This window comes from Ambystoma mexicanum, chromosome 8 (genome assembly GCF_040938575.1).
Source record: "Ambystoma mexicanum isolate Mex_15411 chromosome 8, UKY_AmexF1_1, whole genome shotgun sequence".
Lineage (NCBI taxonomy): Eukaryota > Metazoa > Chordata > Amphibia > Caudata > Ambystomatidae > Ambystoma > Ambystoma mexicanum.
In genome coordinates, this window is record NC_090929.1 from 29,984,256 (window position 1) to 30,000,846 (window position 16,591).

Here is a 16,591-nt window from a genome sequence, read left to right on the forward strand (position 1 = left end):
ACTTACTGAAAGCCTTCCTCGGAGTTTCCACATCCCTCCGGGGCACCTCCGGCAAATCCTCCACAAACAGCGTCGAGGGAATCGGCATCTTCTTCGAGAACAGAGCCCCGAGAGTGTCCCTCGACCGATATGGCGCCGATGGCGTTGACGACTTCTTTGAGGGCGGAGCCTCGAGAGAGCCCCTCGAAGGACACGCGCCGATGGCGTCGACGCCTTCTTCGAAGGCTTCACAGGTTCCGACGGTGTTGATGGCGTTGAGGACCTGGATCTGGCACGGCTACGGCGATCTCCCTTGTCCGAACGGGACCTCGATGGCTCCCGATGAACGCGCCGACCGTCCGATCCCAAAGGCGTGCGAGTGGTGGACCAAGCCCGTTCCTTGCCGGCTTTTTTCGAAGGCGCGGATGGAACCATGCCTTGCGATTTGAAAATCGCTAACATCTGCCGGCGGAATGATTCCCATTCGGCCGGCAACAAAGACTTGGTTGGACAAGTCAACCGTCAGGCGGAGTCCTCCTCCTCTGACGAGGACGGGGAAGGCGACCGGTGACGGCGCTACCTAGAATGCCTCGAGGAGGCAGAGGAATGGCGGGAACCACTCTTAGACCGAAACCCCCTGGATTTGCCTATGTGGAGAGTCGCCCCTCGAATCATCAGTCGAAAGCCCAGCGGATTTCGATTTATGGGGCTTAGACACCCTACCTACCTTCAATTTCTTCTTACGTTCCCACAAGGCCTTAGACGTTAGGGACTGGCACTCCTCACAGTCGTCGGTGGCATGGCTTTCGCCGAGGCACCAAAGGCAGATGTCGTGCAGGTCCGTGATGGACATCTTCGAACCGCAGTCCCGACATTTTTTAAAGCCCGACTTCGGGGTAGTAGAAGAAGACGAAGACATCGCTTTCGAAGAGCAGAATCGAGCGCGCCGAGATTCAGAAGCAATCACGTTGCGGAAAAAACGGAACTGAGGCTACGGCCGCCGTGCATCCTATATATAACATCCGGTGATGTCGACCATCGACGGAGGCCCTCGATGGACAACGCATCGACGCAGGTGCCCTCTGCCGAAAAGTTTCCGAAGCAGCACAGCTGTGGACATTACCTGTCATAGATGTGGAATACGTCGGAGGACACAATCCCCTCGAAATGTAACTTTATGTAGCGCTTCATACATGGTTGGTCCAATATCTAGGCACCATGATTATTAAACCTCAGTCAATACTCAGTTTACCGACCTCTGAAAAATGTAAGCCAATAAGATAGCTCAGCCGGTTGAGCGCTTGTTGCTGCCATCTGTGCGTGATCTGTAGGTTGCAGGTTCGAATCCCAGCAAGCCCAACTCAGCCTTTCATTGTTTCGAGGTCGATAAAGGAGTACTAAACTGCGGTTTGGTGATAATTGTGATAAATAGGTTCTATGTACAGCGCTTTGCCAAAAGCGCTATATGAATAACCATTTGACCATGAGATATGGTATAGAATTTAACATGGAGTCCTTGCCTGTCTGCACTGTTGTATCATGACATTGGCATACCATTAGGTAGTAATAGTTCCAGGAAATTAGGACTTTCATTAAACATCAAAAGACAATTCTGCTATCGAACCTCAAAACACACAATACAATTCATGTTTGCTTTACTATGTAATTGACTAGATTTTTGTGTTTTCAGCATTTAAATATATGCAGGAGAGATCCAATGGCCAGACCGTAGATAAATAATGAAAGGTCTATTCTGTCACATGGTAATGATTTCCATACAGTTTTTGCACACGCCGGCTGGATGCCACTTACATTTTATTCTCTTGCAAAGGAGAAAAGTCATTTTTACTGTCTTGAAATCACAACCACTCTCAAAGTTTAAAAATAGGGAGTAAAATACTCTCACCTCAAAATCTTATCTGGAGCACTAGCAACAAAAACAAGGACATTTGGCGGGTGCAGGAAGTGACAACAATCTTAACTCTGAAACCTCCACTCGCTGCTCATCCATGAGCGCACACATGAGATTGCAACAGGGACAAACAATGAGAGGAAAAATTACATCACAGGGACATCTACGGTGATCAGACACACACATTCTCCAGATGACCCTCAAACTCAATGCTCGGATCACATTCCGAGCACAGAGAAGAACGTGGTTTTCCTCGAGGAGTGGGGCATCCACATGGCACCCTCACTCCCAAAGCCTGGATCATATTTAAAAATAAGATGGGGGCAGAGTCTCTCAAGGATATCCTTCAATCATCCTGATATAGAGTCCGAATAAAAACATCATGGAGCTGTATTTTACTAATGTATCCCCAAACCCAGTTCAAACATATCCAGAGATGTTGCTGTCATCAGGGGGCCCTTGATCCCAAGACCACAACCCCCGGGTGTTCCTAGAGACTCAGAGACTTACTGAAGTCGGAGATGTCAGCCAGCATGAAGTAGGAGCCTTCAGGCATGATGGGCCGCATGCCCACATCAGTCAAACATCGAAACAGGCGGTCCCGCTTTGCGTGCAGCTCCCGTGGCAACTGCATAAAGTAACAGTCTGGTTGTCCAAGGCGATCAAGCTCCATCCGGAACCCGTGGGCTACAGCTTCCTGCAGGGAGTAAGAAGTAGCAGAATGATGGGGATGGGGCATAAAGCAGGAGTTACAGGAGACAGAAGCATGTAGAGGAGGGAGTAATGTAGGAGGAGGGCAGCAGAGCAAGGGGAGAGCAATTTACAACAGGGGTTGAACAAGACAGGAGAAGAACATAGGCCGCAAAAGAGGAAGACAGGATAAGGTAGGAGGTAGGATGAGGCAGGAATGGAGCAGAAGTGGGGTAAAACAAGGCATGAAATAACCAGGGCAGGATAAAGCCAGGCATTCCAAGAGAAACAGGGCACAGGATAGGAAATGGCAGTAGAGGAGCAAGGTGAGGTAGGAGAGGGCAGGATGAAGCAGTTAGGGAAATAAAAACTATTGCCGCTGTGTAACAGCACACCTAGTGCCACACAAAGACAAAAAGCAATTAGAAGATATGGTTAACTAGTGCGACCCCACTGGTTTAATTGGAGTTAATGTTGCTGCATGTTTACTCAATTTAAGAACACATCATTTGCTTCTTAAGTCAAGCTTCCTTCTCATGATGCACGACCACACCAAAAGCGACTCCTCAACCTTCCACATAGGATCGGTGGGCGAGTAAACCTTTCACCCCGCCCCAGAGTGCTAACCTCTACTGCCGCATTACAGTACAGCTTAAATTCAGCGTCTGCACTTATCCCTTACATGTCCCGCCTTGAGTTAACTTTTAACCTTTCCATCACAAGTCTTCTCAGACCCACAGCTCTATACTTCTTTGAATGCAATCTTAACTTTGTTAAAACTCACCACAACATCCTCTGTCACAGCTGCCTTGCACCCATCATTACCATTGTCCCACCCCCTTTTCCAAAGGCAAACAAGGTAAAAATTACTCTTTCCATCTAAAGGTTTGCTGGCACAAACAGTGCATCAAACAGCAATGCCTGCAATACAGCCGTAATATGCCCAGCCTGGCATTGGGAGATGGGCGTGCTGCTACTGTAGCTCTTTCAATTAGTCTTCATCGCTTCAAAAGATTCTATTCAAACTACACATTCATAAGAGGTTTTTATTGATCTAGAAAACAATGTATGGACTTGAACTCTTAGTGACACCAGTTATTACGTGTTCTGTGATTCTGGCATGTTCCAATATCCCATACTAGGTTTTCATTGGTGCCATCACTCTTGTAATTCATAGACTGATATTCGCACCCTAAGAAAGGCCATACGCCAGTCAGGTGGCTGGAACAGCAGGCAAGAACATGCATTCTCCACCCGCTGTTCCAGCCACCGAGTCCCTTCCCCACGTGGTGCCTGTTTTATGTGGGGCGGCAACAGGGAAGCTCTCCCTGTTCAGTCCCCACCTCTCCCACCCCCAAAACCAAACACCCCTTCCCTACCACTTTCCCCCTCCCAACTTACCTGCAAGATGGGAGCTTTGAGCTCCAGTCCCCACACTCCTGCCGACCTTGGCTGCCGCCAGAGAAATGGAAAAGGGCCATATTTTATTTTCATATCTTTCCCCCCTCAGAAGATTGTCTGCACCTACAGTGCGAATCTTCCAAGGGAAAAAAGAAAGCATTTGCACCCTGGATACACCCCAGGGTGCGAGTGACTATCACGCCCCAGCAGGGGCGGGGATGGCCGTTAACAGCCCACAGCCCTCGCTCTCCATGGCTCAGGCTGGCGGGCCATTACCAGCCATGTCTGCCCCTTGCGCCGGGGCATGAAATCCATATTTAACTATTTGCGCACGTTTGTATTTTTGTCCTTCCAGATTTCACCCAGACACAGAGTTATGAGGATTTCTTCACAAGCGTCTGGCGAGGGCTGCTTAGTATCCTAATGATGGAACAAGGTGTCACAGAAGGTAAGACCAAACTCTCCAATGGGAGCTGTAGCAGGGCTGACAGACTGAACTTCCGGAGCGAAGAAGGCTAGTTAGGAGCTACAACTAATCCCAACAGACACCATAAAAGAATACACCACACTGGTATACTGAAAGCCATGCACCTTTTTTGTAAGGTCAGTGTGATGAATCTGATGATGTCATCACTCCTTTCTCTGGTATAGTCTCTACCCATGTGGCCAGGGGACGGCAGCCGTTACCGGATCCTGGGGGCGGCTTTATGAGGGAGGACCACATGGAGGGAGGTGACCGCTCAAGGGGATGATGACACAACATCATTAGGTAAGATCACATACCCCCGATTCCCTGCCAGGGATGTTCCCTCTCGTCCTCATCCCCTCAAGGTATATTGTAACCCTCTCCCCTCAGTGCCTTGCCAGTTCCACTTCAAATATTCTGCAACATCACACAGGGAATAGTATGTCAGCAACTGAGACGAGAAAGTGGAGTGGAGCAATGAAGATGACTATGACCGGCAAATCAATGCAGCGATCTAACTTTGGGGACTGCTCAAACCAGCCAGCAAGTTTAAATCCGTTGCAGCTGACAGACGCCAAGGAGAGAGAGAAGTGCAAAAACCGGGTGAAGCTGCAAGATGGGCAGACTCTGGTCAAAACGCTGTGAGACAGCATTCTGGGAAAGGCGAGTCCTGACGTCGTAAGGAGTAACCGAGTGGCAGAGGGCTCACAGCCTGAGAGTAAGAGACAGTGGGAATCGTACAGTGGAAGAGAACGCGGCAAAGAGACAGTGGCTAACGAGACACACGCTGAGCCAACAAACTGAATGGAGAAGAAGTGAAGAAACGCAAGGGACATTTAAAGCACCCAGTAAGCACAGGGACCACCAACGGGTTATCAGGTTGTCTACAAATTTGTGACGCTCCGTGGAAATAAAGATAGAAATGCAAGGTGAAACCTGTAAAGGTTTTAACGTATTTTTGAACCGTGAGACTAACGGGTTTCCGGACCCATGTTTAAGAAGGGAACGTAAAGTAAATACAACAGCGAATATTGAAACAAGCTTTGCTAAACAAGAGCGTATAAACCAATACTGGGCCAATATCAATTGGTGGTGTAAGGAAGGCATGTTATCAAACAGTGAAGACAGGAACAAGTGATCACAGTTCAAGGGTGTTTATTGAACTTCAATGGGTTGGTTGAATGCCTATCTGAACCTAAATCTAAGGATCAGAGCAAGCTACAGCCATCAAATAATAATAACGCAGTCCTAGTCAAGTCTCTGTCAAACTAAAAGGGCCTATACTAATAAACCTATTGCCAATCCTTACTTATAAATACAAAAGGGTTGGGACAATGATGTATGCAAAAAGGAAAGTGTGTAAGAAACCATATGTCAGGCCGGTTGAGCAGTTGGCTTCCATTCCCCACGTTTTCAGCATTTGTCAAGGCAGCACACTCGAGCTTCGCACACACTCTGGCTTCTCTTTTGTCATAGCTTCTTCTCTAATAACAGTCTCTTACTGCAGAGGGCCTGTCGCTCAAGTTCCTTTCTTATCAGGGCTTTCACATGTACAAGTTCTCGGTTTGAATATTCATCATGGGCCTCTCTCCTTCAGGCTTGGACCCCTTTTTACCACAATGTTCACAACTGGTCTCCCTCGTTCGGGCTTGGACCATGGATCTACCTCATTCGGGCTTGGATCCCTTTAGCACAATATTTACATTTGCTCTCCCTCATACGGGCTCGGAACATGCAATCTCACTTTCTATGTTTTCCTCTTGATATCAAAAATCGAAGACTTTTGAATGTACGATGGGGTTTGCTTAACCATCGCAGGACCACTTCGATTCACCTCACAAAACGTTCTTACTTTTGTTTTGGACACTTTATAGCTGGATACCATTACAGAGACCTTTGATTAAGCACCTATGCGGCGCGGGCCACTCTGTCACTGGTATTGTATCTTTCCTTCTCAAAGTTCAAACATTCATCAGCAATTCAGCTTTACTCGTGTCTTTCATCACACACGTTTAATAATGTTCGTTCCTGCGCTCGTTATACAATGTTGCCACTTGCAACCTTGACTCTAACACAGACCAGTCTTGAATCAGCTTCCCCAGCTCACCGGCTGTGTTGATCTCTCTAGCGCTACTTTGTTCTTGGAGCCAAGGACGATACAGAACCGGCTGCTGCTACTCTTCAAATTGGTCAGCTATGCTGGACGTCCTCTGGTATCTCAGGCACACAATGAATATGCCCTGAGAGCAGCTCTTGGTATCTCTAAACGATCACATACCTCTAAAATAAGGCGGAATAACAACTGGCTTTCGACCCAAGACAAAATCTTACTGAAAGTTGCCTCCCTCACACACAAAGCCCTGAATAATGCGCCTCCTCCCTATCTCTCTGATAGATTAGTAGAAAGAAGATCCTCCAGACCCTCAAGAATCTCCAATGCTAATACACTTATCATTCCAAGATTCAAATTGACCAAGGCCGGAGGCGCCAGCTTCCCCGTCCGAGCGGCCCAAGTATGGAACTCACTGCCCCACACTATACGTGCCGAGAAATCCTACCTTAAATTCAGATCTAATTACATCAACCATTTGAAGCAATCGATCAGCTAGCCAGTGCTGCTACCTTGCCACCCACCCGCCTTTACTACAGATACAGCCTGTATACTGCAGATTGTTGTGTTTCTTATTGCCTATACTACGACTTCATGTCATACTACCGGTAATTACTATTTAATATCCGGTATATAATTTACTGTATTACTGCTTTTTTATATTATTAACACTATGCAGTTTGTAACTTTGTAACCTTGTAACATGTACAATGTAACTTGTAACTTTGTAACCTAAGCTTCGCATATCCTTTACTGCTGCGCCCTCTTACCCTCGGATCTCGTGCGCATTATAAGTGAATAAAACAAACAAACAATGCAGGATACTTTGGCCTGGTTCCCTGGCATTACGTTTTCTGATCTACAAGGTTTTTGAAAGTAATGGTTTCCTGTCAGAAATGTCAAGGGTACTACACTCCTTGCAAACCCTTCTTGGTTTGCTGTCTTTCTCCCCTCGCTCAGCTGCCTTCTCGAAACTGCTACTCCTTCATGTGCTTTGCCTCGCTCAGAGTGTACTCTCATGCTCTGCCTTTTATCCATGCGGGGAGGTTTAATGCAAGTTAGGTGTGAGTGATTGTCAGTAATTGCTTGACTTCGCCTGACCATAGTAGCGGGACATGTCAGGTACACTGCTCGGGTGTGAGTCTGTTTTCTCCCAAAGCGGGCTGTCCATGTGGAAGTGTTTGTAAAGGGAAAGGGGGAGGTAAAGTTCCCACGTATCCTACCTGGTAGGATGGGGTAAAGGTGTTACAGGGGGAGGGATACCGTGTCTCGCCATCTCGTGTCCCACTCCCACAAGACCCCTCATTCAGGTGATCCTCCCGCACTGGTCCACCCCCAGGAACTAGAATCCAAAGCGATGGCTGTGTCTTCTGGCCACCTGGATGACAGATCCCCAGGGTCTAGTGGGTTGGACACCTTCTGGTATCTCACAGTCAGCAAAAGGAAATATAATTGCATGCAAGTCCTGACAGGAGAGTATACCAGGCACAACCAAGTGTTTAGGAAAGACTGCAAGTCAATTGTTTGAGAGACTGTATAAACGTCCTGGCAGCAGAGTATACCAGGCAAAGCTAAGTGTTGAAGTAAACTGAAAGAGAATCTCAAGGAAGACCCATGCCCTTGAGATTGTGAATGGTCCTCAAGTTGGAAGGAAACATGACAGGGTGTATACCAGGTGACCTGCGAGTCCGGAACCCGCACCCAAAATTGGAAATACAGTGCAAAGATAAATACAAGGAGGACAGACGAATTTTGAGATAAAAGAGAAACCCGGGCAAGAGAGCCATTCCGTGGAATTGTGAACACACCAAGAGGAGGGAGTTACCCTGTTTGGTTACATGGAACTTCGTTATTCTTTGTTTGAACTTTTAAATATTAGTGAAAGTAGTATGGATGGGCAAGGGAGCCATTCCCTGGAACTGTGAACACTGTATTTGGAACCTTTTGGTAGGATCTATACTTGTATATTGGATTTGGACATTTCAGCACTTTGAGAGATAGAAACAATATCCTTTGCACCTTAGAGTTAGTTGGGAGTGTGAGGGCCAGAATAGGATTTCGGACACAGGACGTATTTTATTTTGGACATCTTGACAAAGGACATATACCCCTTAGTTTTTGGTTGAGGTAGGGAAATACGTCCTAGATTATGGATAGTGTGGCCTTTTCTAACCCCTTTAGATTTTAATAAAGGTTTCTAACCAAAAACCATGAGTCCTCTGTGTCTGCATCTAATTCCTGGCTCCTCACATCACACCGAATATTTATGATCGAGAATGAAGAAAAATAAGTAGTCAGGTGACATCGAACACATAGCAGAGCATAGTGTAAGTCAAGAAGAGCAAATGGCAAGTAAAGGCCTGACTCACTCTTTGCTCTAAAACGTAAAAGTTCTATATCCAAAAACATGCCACCATTGTGTCCAAGCCTTACTCCTGCAGCCTTACAGTACTTAAAATGTTGGTTCCTGAAAACACTGTTCCAGGGAAGCAGAAAAACCCAGTGGGTACATGTTTGGTCAACCAGGAAATCTAATCCCTGTGCCAACGACGATCCCAACGGCCGAAAAGAAAAACAATTGTCCTTCAGAGGAGTGGGACCAACCATCCAGAAGTGGAATCAGCCAAAAAGATGGCTCTAGGAGGACAGAGTAACCTGCACAGGGCAGATCCTGACGGCTCAGTAGGCAATCATGGATGGCACAGCAACAAAAACAGCCCCTGCAGCAGGACAACGGTGGTTGCGACCAGAGATAGCACAGGCAAGCAGATTTGGTGGGGTGTTTAGAATCCCAACACTTTTCCAGGTGACAGCAACCTGCAAAACCAAGGTGGCAGACCCTGGTGGAAAACAACGTTAAAATGTGGTAAAGTGGCCTAGAAAACGGTTCCAAGATGGAATGCCTAGCAGCAACACATGATGAGACCCCGTAGCAGGATGAGGAAAACTCTGGAAGGACAGCCAGCAGCCAAAAACTCAAACTGGAGCTATACGCAGACCACTGTATCCAGCCAGCCAGCATGGCCAGAAAAGAGACTGAAAACGCAGCAACTACAGGAAATAGCAGTAAAACGTCAAGCAGGTAAACAAACCTGCTCACCTTCCAAAAATCCAGCAGCACTGAGCTCATGAACAGGGTTTCCCCCTTCACATCCCTTTGCTCACAGTGCCTGGCTTCTGTCAGCTGTGACGAATCTCAGGATGTCGTCAATGCCTCCCTGGTGGAAGTCCCTTTCCATGGGGCCAAGGAGGTGAGGCTCCTACCCGATAGAGCCCTTGGGGGTGGTACTCACGGTGGATCTCATTAGGAGGGAAAACCCTATGGGACGAGGGATGATGGAAGAAACACAGTATAATTCCCCTACACCCCAACCTCTCTCACCCGGTTATCCTACACAATACATACTACAGCCCCACACTTCCATGTATGTCTGCAGAATAGACAATATCACTTCCCCAAGAAAAACAGAGACGAGGAAGAACGTGGAGTACAGGGAGGACTATAATACTGGGGTGAGGAAGAACAGAGAAGTAATGTGGAATACTCCACTGAACCAGTACAAACGCACTAGTCAATTTGTGTCAAACAAATCGAACAGAACATACAAAGGGAAGAAGGACTTGGTGAGGAGAGAGCTCCTCCCAGGAGGTAGCTGGAGATTCGAATTCCGGCAGCAGTAGAGGAGACGAGACGCTGACAGTACCCGGAGCGGGACGCTTACCCCCTGGTAAAGGCATCCCTAAAACATCTGTTGCAGATCCGAGAGAAGCAGAAGGCTAAGCCCCCAGCCAGACGGGAAGCCTGGAGCACGTGGAGAAGCCGAGACACGCAATCCCTGGAAGCCCTGTAGGGAAGCCGAGAATACCACAGTAAACTCTCCAGAGAAGTCAGGGAATGCAATGGTTGGCAGGATGACTAAGAGAAGGGGGGATTACAAAGGCGATTCTGGGGCCTACACTGACAAACCTAATCAAGGCTTCCAACGAGATCCTCATCATCACAGTACGTGGCAGGCTAGTGTACCAGGTGGACATAACTGGAGGGAAACCAAGTGAGAGTCTGGGACAAACCTAATCAAGGCCTCCAACAAGACCTTCATAGTCACAGTACCTAGCAGCATAGTGTACCAGGTTGGCTGTGACCAACAAAGCAGTAGCAAAGTGAGAAAACCACAACTGAAAGCACAGAAAAAGGCAAAGCTTGAGATTCACTCACATATGAAGAAAGAGCCAAAGCACTCTTCATAATCGCTGTACCTGGCAGGATAGTGTACCAGGTTGGCTGTGAAACCAAGGAGAAGGCAAGAGGAAACAGGACGTTACCCTTGGAAACATGGTACAGAACATAATCTTTATAGTCCCAGTACCTGGGAGAAACGAGAGCCAGGTTGACTGAACTATACTGGGAAGAAAACCAGGGGAAAAGGAAGCAAAGCCCCCTGTTGATGTTTTGTGGACATTTATGGAACACTAAAAGAAGGAAGACCCTTGTTGGACATTCCGACAGTGCAATAACCTGTAGAGTAAGAATGTCCTTGCTTTTTGAAGTTTAATTGTTGCACCATTTTGGAACTTTATTTTGCGACTTGCAAAAGAACTTTGAGGCTAAAGAAGAGCCCCTTTTTTCACATTAGTTTTAGCTCTTAGTGTGAGGGCTGGAAATAGGTTTTTGACACAACAGTGGACTTATTTCTTTGGACTATCCTGACAAACTCCTTAGAATATTGTTTCGAGGCAGGAAAACCCCTCTTAGTATTAGCGACATGAAGGTATTTTCCAAACCCTCATTTATTTAATAAAAGTCTCTACCAACAATTATGCTACCTGTTTGTCGGTCTCCAACTTCCACACCTTTACACAGCCCACTAATACTATTAGGGGTTTTAAAACAAAGGTTTTGGCAGCCAGTCAATTGGGAAGTGTAGTGGCCTGTCTAGGGCAAGTAACTGATCTAAACCAGTCCAAACCCCTGTGGAGAATCACAAAGAGCCAACGGTGGCGTGTAGACCGGCTTGTCTCATGGTTTCCCTGAACAAACGATGCCCACAAAGCAAAACAGCTGAGAGGACTTAAAAAAAACATTAGTAGCCCAATGGCTACCATAAAGATACATTGGGCTACTGATGTAGACAATTGCCTTGCCTCCCTTATCAAGCCAAAAATAAATATTAGCTGCCACCAGCCTACCCCCTAAAACCAATATAGGGTGATAGATCACAGTAGGTGCTAAGGTGATTTATCAGTGTTGTGCTTAATCCCCTCTTCAAGTGAGACCCCCCTTTTTGCTGGACTTTTTTCTTTTTCTCCTGAATGAGGGGAGCCTTTTTCCCCCTCATTCATTCTTATTTGCTCAGACCTTTGGGAACTCTTGTTAGGCATAATTACACGCTGTACCCTTTGGGAACACTACACACAATTAAGACTACAGGTGTAAGCACAATCTCACCTTTGGTACAAGCCTGTACTACATATTTATGTGTTAGCAGTGGCTGAGCAGCCAGATTTATCTCAAGAGGGATGTGAGCAGTGCAAGGTATTACATAAAGGACTTGCAATCACAGTGGTTCAAACAAACACTTACTCATGGTTTCTTGGTAAAGCAATATTAATTTATTTACACAGTCATTTAGAAAACATTCCACTAGCAATAAGCAGCTCAATATCACACTATAATACACTCCAGTACAAAACCAATAATTTTCTGAACAAGTTAGGCTCCCCAGAATGGGAGCAAAATGGCACTTCAGTAACTTTAAATGGGAGTAAAAAGACACAGGTTATATGAACTAAACACAAATATTTTTTTTAGGAAGGGCAAATAGTTTCAGTTCACTACAAAGGCTTACCCCTCGTGCGATTCCGAACATATGCTTCCCCACTGAATTTGTCACACCTGTGCAATGTAAATGTCTGCTTCTCTTAACTACCAACTAGAGCAAATGTGATATGTTGTTTCTTGGGCCGCATATTGTAACCCTCAAGCAAGCCTTCTTAAGTATCCTTGATAGCGCCTCTATGCCCGTGGGCTGCAGTGCGCTCTACAAATCCAAAAATAAAAAAATAAATAAATACAAGAGGCAGTTCAATTCAATAGGCATGGCCCAAAGTCAAGGGATCAGTGTCTTGAATAGGATAGCACCGTTTTGGTAGTAAACTGTTAAGTCTTTTCCAATGTTTTTAGAAGTGGTTTGCATGAAAAAGAGTTATATGTGGGATTAGGATCAAACAAGACTCCAAAGTTGGGAAAGTTTCACAAACTTTCACTGCGGCAGAGAGGATTTCTCAACCGCGTTTGCACAGTACCTTGTCAATGAAGGAAAGCTGTAGCTGAGACAATTGTTCCTGGCAGTTCCTGCAGATCTCGCTGTTCCTGGGCCTCAGTCGCGGGGACAGGAGGGAGGACGTCGGGAGGTTCCTGCACTGCACAGGGACGTATCCACAAGCTTGGCAAAACGTCAGTTTAAGGTGCGAGTGCCTTAAAGTCCACAAGCTGGTATCCTTCTCACTGCCTATCTGGTTTTTAACAGCACTCTGAAGAAAATTCGACCAGTATGGAGATGGTTTCCAGGTGGCTTGCGAGTTGGTTGTTCCCACCAGCTCAAGGGAAGAAGTCGTCCTTGAAGGGGCTTCTTTGTCGAGGGAGTTTCAGGCTGTTTGGACCTGCAGCCGGGCTTCACCGGGCAAACCAACTGTCCAGGAGTTGCAGCAGTCGCCTTCTTTCAGCTCGTCTTCGGTTCTTTCGTTTCAGTGGTCGACTCTTCATTCCAAGTCCCAGAGACCTGCCTTTAAACAGTTTGCTCCCATTCATTCCGGCATCGGCTGCCACTCACCCAGCAGAGTGGCAGTCCTTGCCGGACAGTCAGCCCGCCAATCACGCCAGAGTGCATTCAGGTCTCCTAGGAGACTAAGCACAGGGAGTTTCGGGCACCTCCATCACATCCTGTCCACCACAGACACTCAGGCGCCAGAGGGGGGCTTCAGTACTGAAGCCTGACAAAGGAAAATTAACAAAGGGACTAAACCTGGTTTGGCGCGCAGAGACAAACCCTAGAAGTACCTTTCCAAAAAGAAATGGCGAAAAAAGTCGATCGGAATCTGTTTTTACAGAGGGGGCTCAGACGCCATCTTGAAAAACATGGCTACGGTGGATTTTAGCTACCGGAGCGTTAAAACGGACCGCGGTCAGGAAAATCATGGTAATACAACTGCCACCAGCCATTCTGAGAGGAAAGGGTAGCATTTGAGTGCTACATGAGTTTTCTAGGCATAGGGAACACTAGGTATTCCCTGCAGCACTCTGCTGTAAGGCAGTGTGTGCTGCTGGTTCTAGCAATTTAAAACGACTAGCAAAGTCAATTTAACTTTACATTCACTGGGAGGCAGTAGTCAGTCCCAGAGAAGGTATTTAAACCTTGGGGAGTCTGTGCCACTGCACTGAGGGTGCTGTGTGACACACGAGAAAATGATGATGCCTATGGAGTTCGTCTAAAACTCCATATCCAAAGAACACAAAAGTAAAACACACATCAAAATACATGAAAGAGTGGGAAAAAAAGGCTCACACTCTTTCCAGGTAAAAAAAAATCAAGTCCCCAAAATCCAGCAAAGTTGCTGGGGGTCTCTAGGGTAAGGGAAATTAGCACATTTATGAGAATTCTCCCTAACAACTCTGTTCTTTTGTTTTACCTTATGGAGTCTGCTTTCCTCCAAATCTCTTAAACGCTTCTGTGTTACACATTTGCAGCACACAGCACCCTCTGTGCAGTGTTGCTGGGAACCCTTTGGGTTCTCCTTTTTATATTCTTTCATTTCCCCTAAGAACTACTGTTCTTAAGTAAAGAGGGATACTTTGTATCCTTCCCAAAACTTAAACGTGTAAGAGATTAGCACAGACCACCTTACGTGGAGTGCTAAGGGGATACCTAGTATCCCCCTGCTCTTTGCTTCTGTGACTTTTTGGTAACAGCAACAACCATAAAGTTATGGCTGGTGGCAGTGGACGTGTTCTACCAACTTTGGTGCTATTTTTGACTGCAGACTATATTCACAGCAGGAGTCAAGTCCTACAAAAATAAAGTGGGGGACTCATTAACATACCGATTGAATGTGGGGTCACCAGAAATTAGCAAAGGGGCGCTCTGAAAAAAGTGGGGGTCTCCATCCACCCACATGAACCCTCGACTTGAACCCTGATTCACAGCCTCGGTTATGCACAAAGGGTCACATAGGTTATAACATGGTGACTCCTTTCTTTGTCTCGCCATTTCTTGTGTGGTTGTCCTTTCTTAGCCCTTGACTTGGTTAACTTCCACTTGCCCTGGGTAGAATCCTTTCCCAGGAATGTCCAAAGTAAAGCTTTCTCCCATCTTTAGATTTAGGATTAGATGAACAAGTTACTTTCTTACCTGGTAACGTTCTTTCGATGGGATGTTCCGATGACATATTCCACATCTATGAAAGGTAATCACCACAGCTGCGCTACTTCGGAAAATTTTCGGCGTCTGCGTCAATGATGTCGATACGTTGCCCTCAAGTGCCTCCGTCGAGCCGGCGTCACCGGATGTTATAAGTAGGACGCATGATGCCCGTAGCCTCAGTTGTAGTTTTTTTCCCAGAACGTGTGGCACCAATCTTCTGCCAGTATGACTACAGAAAGCCTTGCGGAAACGAAAGCTGCAATTGCATAGGAAATTCTGTAGAGGGGCAGGTAGGGAGGGAGCGATGTGGAATACGTCGTCGGAACATCCCATCAAAAGAACGTTACCAGGTAAGAAAGTAACTTGTTCTTGGAAGGGATTGGTTCCTCCGACGTATTCCACATCTATGACAGACTCCCAAAGTAGTACCAACGTAAGGAGGTGGGAAAAGAATTTAGAATTTTAGAATGCCCAATTAAATTGCAGAATAGAGGACCGCCTTGCCAAAGGCGAAATCTTGCCCATGGATAGAATCCAGGGAGTAGTGTTTTACAAAAGTATGGACAGAGGCCCATGTGGCTGCTTCACAAATGTTACGAATAGGAACACCCCTCTGCAGGGCAGTAGGAGCAGCCACACCCCTAGTCGAATGGGCCCGTAAGCCTACCGGAGGGTTCTTACCCGCCAAGCGGTAACATTCAGAAATTGTCAAGATAATCCATCTAGACAAAGTCTGTTTAGTAACAGCTTCTCCCAAATGCCTTCCAGCGTATCCTACAAAGAGCTGGTCGTCCACTCTGACCCGGGACATGCGTGAGATGTAGAAACTTAAAGCCCTCCTAGGAACCAACCTATGGAGCCCCTCCTCACCTTACCAGGATGCGGAGGAGGATAGAAAGCTGGAAGAATGACCTTCTGGCTTAAATGAAATTCCGACACAACTTTCGGAAGAAAAGAAGGACGAACCCCAAGGACAACCCTGTCCTTATGGAACACTGTGAAGGGTGGCTTAACGGAAAGTGCCTGCAACTCACTCACTCTGCGAGCGGAAGTGACCGCAACTAAAAATACAGTTTTTAAGGTCAACAGTCTCAAAGGACAAGAATGTAACGGCTCAAACGGAGCTCCCATTAGGAATTTTAGAACCAGGTTCAAATCCCAACCGGGCACCTGGAAGGTGACAGTGGGAACACATTAGTGAGCCCTTTCAGAAACTGAGAAATCAAAGGAATCTTAAAATAAGACCACTCCTCAGACGAGCAATTAAATATGGACAGCGCCGCCAGGTAACCCTTAATGGTACCCACTTGCAGGCCCTTGTGGGCTAACGAAAGCAAAAAAGACAGAACCACAGGAATGGCACATGAAAAAGGATCCACATTCTTAACCCTGCACCAGTCGCAGAACTTCCTCCAACGGAACAGGGACTTCATTGCAGGCCTTCTGGCCGAAAGTGACACTTCCATCACGTCTTCAGGGAGGTCCCAATCCTTATACCTCAACCTTTCAGAAGCCAAGCATGAAGGTTGAGGGACTTGACCACTGGATGGAGAACCTGACCCCCCTCCCGTGAGAGCAGATTGTCTTGGTAGGGAAGACGGCATGGAGGGCAGATG

General features: G+C 46.8%; 1 protein-coding gene across 5 annotated transcripts in view; it reads right to left on the reverse strand.

The window, feature by feature from the left end:
• KYAT1 (kynurenine aminotransferase 1) overlaps positions 1–16,591 on the reverse strand; it is an 825,974-nt gene that overhangs the window by 206,022 nt on the left and 603,361 nt on the right. For all 5 annotated transcript variants that reach the window (XM_069609197.1, XM_069609195.1, XM_069609198.1 and 2 more), the window contains one exon: positions 2,402–2,588. In XM_069609197.1, coding sequence (XP_069465298.1) covers positions 2,402–2,588 — 187 coding nt within the window. The remainder of the gene's footprint in view (positions 1–2,401; positions 2,589–16,591) is intronic.